The sequence below is a fragment of the Thalassophryne amazonica genome, chromosome 18 (genome assembly GCF_902500255.1).
Source record: "Thalassophryne amazonica chromosome 18, fThaAma1.1, whole genome shotgun sequence".
Taxonomy (NCBI): Eukaryota; Metazoa; Chordata; class Actinopteri; order Batrachoidiformes; family Batrachoididae; genus Thalassophryne; species Thalassophryne amazonica.
Window position 1 is genome coordinate 69910266 of NC_047120.1, and position 3270 is coordinate 69913535.

Sequence of the window (3270 nt, forward strand, 5' to 3'; positions counted from 1 at the left end):
ATAATGATTTTTACAAGTAAAACCAGAGCGCGGGATGTCATTTAAACTCGATAAATACGCGTAAACTCTGTTTGTGCTTTAATTCCCATCTTCTTTTTTTTCTTAAACTTACCTTCTCTACCTCACACCGGCGTTATTTGAATCGCTCCGTGCGTCTTTACGCACAGCGCCTTCGAGCCCCGCTGGAGCCGGTAAAGAGTTAAACGAGGTGAAGCAGTGCAGCGCCAGCCCAAACTTACCAAATACTTTTTTTTTTTTTTTTTTTTTTTTTAGCTTCTTCGAACATCTGAGGAGCAAATCATAACTGTCATGTTCCGAGTTGCTTGGCGACTGATGCTCCCGGCGATGGCGGCGGATCGGCGGTATAAATAGAACAGAGGGATTCGACAGTGGACACACACCGCAGCTGACGCGCAGACTTCCACGTGTGATGCGCTTTTGATTTGTTTATTAAAGAAGTGGAATTCGTTCATCACAGGAGGGAAAAAACCCCACATCTTGTCCACTTGTTGAGAAGCTCTGGAGATGTGGTGGAGGCCGTTTCCACGGTGGATCTGTTTCCTGGTGTTTCTGTCAGGATGGATGGAGTTCCAGCTCGAAGCCTTCCCCCAAACCACCTACTCACATGCCGGCATGTGCCCCAATGACGTGAACCCCAACCTGTGGGTGGACGCCATGAGCACCTGCACAAGAGAGTGTGACTCTGATCAGGTAACAGCAAATTCTTTAAATTTTGAAAAGTGCTGCATTTCTGCTTTAAATTAGTTTGGTCATTGTGAATTTTTAATTTTTGGAATGTGTCCCTCCTCTTGCAGGAGTGTGAGTCCTTTGAGAAGTGTTGCTCCAATGTGTGTGGAAATCGGAGCTGTGTGGCAGCTCGCTATGTGGACGGCAACAAGGGACCTGTGGGAATGCCCAAGGAGGCCACCTGTGCCAGTTTCATGTGCCCCCAGCAGGGATCTGAGTGCCATATCTGGGATGGCCAACCAATGTGCAAATGCCGGGATCGCTGTGAGCGAGAACCCCACTTCACCTGCGCGTCTGACGGCATGACCTACTACAACAAGTGCTACATGGACGCGGAGGCGTGCTCCAAGGGCATCACCCTGTATGTTGTCACCTGCCACGTCCACCTCACCTGGCCTCACACCAGCCCTTCACTGCTCCAGGTAACCACACTTCACACGACCACTGCTCCGCTTCACGCTACTACCCCACCGCCGCCTGACCCTCAACCACCTGTCATGGTCAGCAGCCCCGCCCACCAGTTCATCAACGAGGGCAGCACAGCTAGTTTCTTGTGTGACATTGAGGGTCGCCCGCCCTGAGATCACCTGGGAGAAGAAAGGGGCGAGGGCTGATCATGAAGCGCAACCATGTGCATGGTAACATGGTAGTCACCAACATCGGTCAGCTGGTCATCTTCAGCGCCCGACCCCACGACTCAGGTGTCTACACCTGCACAGCTCAGAACCCATCTGGCTTATTGCAAGCGCAACATCCGCTGACTGTGCTGCCCACAAAACCGACGGTCCATGCAGAACCAAAGAACATGATGCGATGTCAGCCTGAGGAGTGCCACAAACCCTCTGATATCCCAGAGGATTGTGGGAGTGACCAAGAAAAAGTCAGCTGGTATTACGAGCCCAAGACCAACAACTGCTTCTCCTTCACCTATTGCCATAGCAACAGCAACCTGCAGTCCAGAAGAGTGTTGGAGACATATGAGGAGTGCATGCAGTGCTGTGGTCCGGAGCTGTCGGGCCCCTGTGGGCTGCCCAGCCTGCAGGGGCCCTGTAAGTCCTATGTGCCACGTTGGGCCTACAGCAGCACCTTTAGGGAGTGTCAGTCCTTCATCTATGGAGGCTGCGAGGGCAATGACAACAACTTTGTTTCCAAAGAATCCTGCGAAGACACATGTCCCTATCCGAAAAATCACCACTGCAAGGCTTGTAAGCCACGAGGCAAGATGGTGACGAGCTTTTGCAGGAGCGACTTTGTGATCCTAGGTCGCATGACAGAACTAACAGAAGACCACGACTCGGGCCACGCACTTGTGACTGTGGAAGACATCCTCAAGGATGAGAAGATGGGTCTTCGTTTCTTTGGGACGGAGCCTCTTGAAATCACCTTTGTCAACATGGACTGGAACTGTCCCTGTCCAAACATCACCCGGGCCGCTGCAGAGGGCCAGGTCATCATCATGGGCATCGTGATCGACGGCATGGCCGTCCTACAGCCGGAGAGCTACGTGGGCGCTTCAAGCCCGCGGCGCATACGGAAGCTAAGAGAGGTGATCTCCAAGAACACGTGTGACATTCTCAAAGCGATCACCAACAGCCCTCGTTAGGAGCTCGCCGCTGTGATCTGCCCGCAATGTTCAGATAGAATCCTCAACCCTGTGACTGCAAACATCCAGCTTCTTCTGAACAATTACGTTTTCATTTTAAAGATCATTTAATGGTGTTTTGTTTTGTTTTTGATAAGTTTGTGGAGCTCCTAATTAGGAATTTTAAAGTGTTTTTTCTTGCACTCAAGTTTTCCTGCTAAAGATCCCTCAGTGATGTTGATTGAAAAACCAGGTCCGAGAACACCAAGGACATCCATCAAAATCCTCTTGTTACCTTAAACCCCCAGACGGCGTCTTCACTCGTACCCTCTGCTGCCTCCAGCAGAAATGGACATTGCAGACTTTGCATCGAAGCACAAAAACCATAAAACAATAAAACTTGATATATATATATATCAACTCTCCTAATTCACAGTTCTAATGAATTTTTAATTTGTGAGTGTCGTGGTGCGTTCAGTAACCAAACATATTCCAACATTATACATTTGAAAATGCAGATTATTTGCATAAAAACACTGAGCTCACATCAGTGGGTTTGCAGCAGTTGGATGTATTATACTTTATTGAAAGGCCAAAATCGCAGATTGTGCCATCGATTGTGTGTCAAGTTTATCTGCTTGATCTCATGTTTTGGCTATTTATTATTTTATCTCATGTTTGTATGTTGCACCCAATTTATTATATTGCATTTTTTTTTTTGTAATGTGCAAAGAAATAAAGGTTTATGATTTTTCTCCTGTCTTATGTTTATGATCTTCCATCATATTTATTTATGATCTAAAGTTTTCAGCAGGACACTGAGCGCTTGTGTTCTGTTGCAGTCATGTACAGTCAACTTTTTAAAAAACCGTCTTCAAACCTGTAGGAGAGTGCAGCAGCTTTACGGACCTGGTATTTTACTCTAACAGGCACTGATGAAA

General features: G+C 47.9%; 1 protein-coding gene across 1 annotated transcript; it reads left to right on the forward strand.

The window, feature by feature from the left end:
- Positions 1-242: 242 nt before the first annotated feature.
- wfikkn2b (WAP, follistatin/kazal, immunoglobulin, kunitz and netrin domain containing 2b) lies at positions 243-2429 on the forward strand. The gene is given in 4 exon segments (XM_034194668.1): positions 243-711; positions 816-1321; positions 1323-1349; positions 1351-2429. Coding segments are annotated over 4 exon segments (1719 nt in total). The 5' UTR covers positions 243-525; the 3' UTR covers positions 2351-2429.
- Positions 2430-3270: the final 841 nt, after the last annotated feature.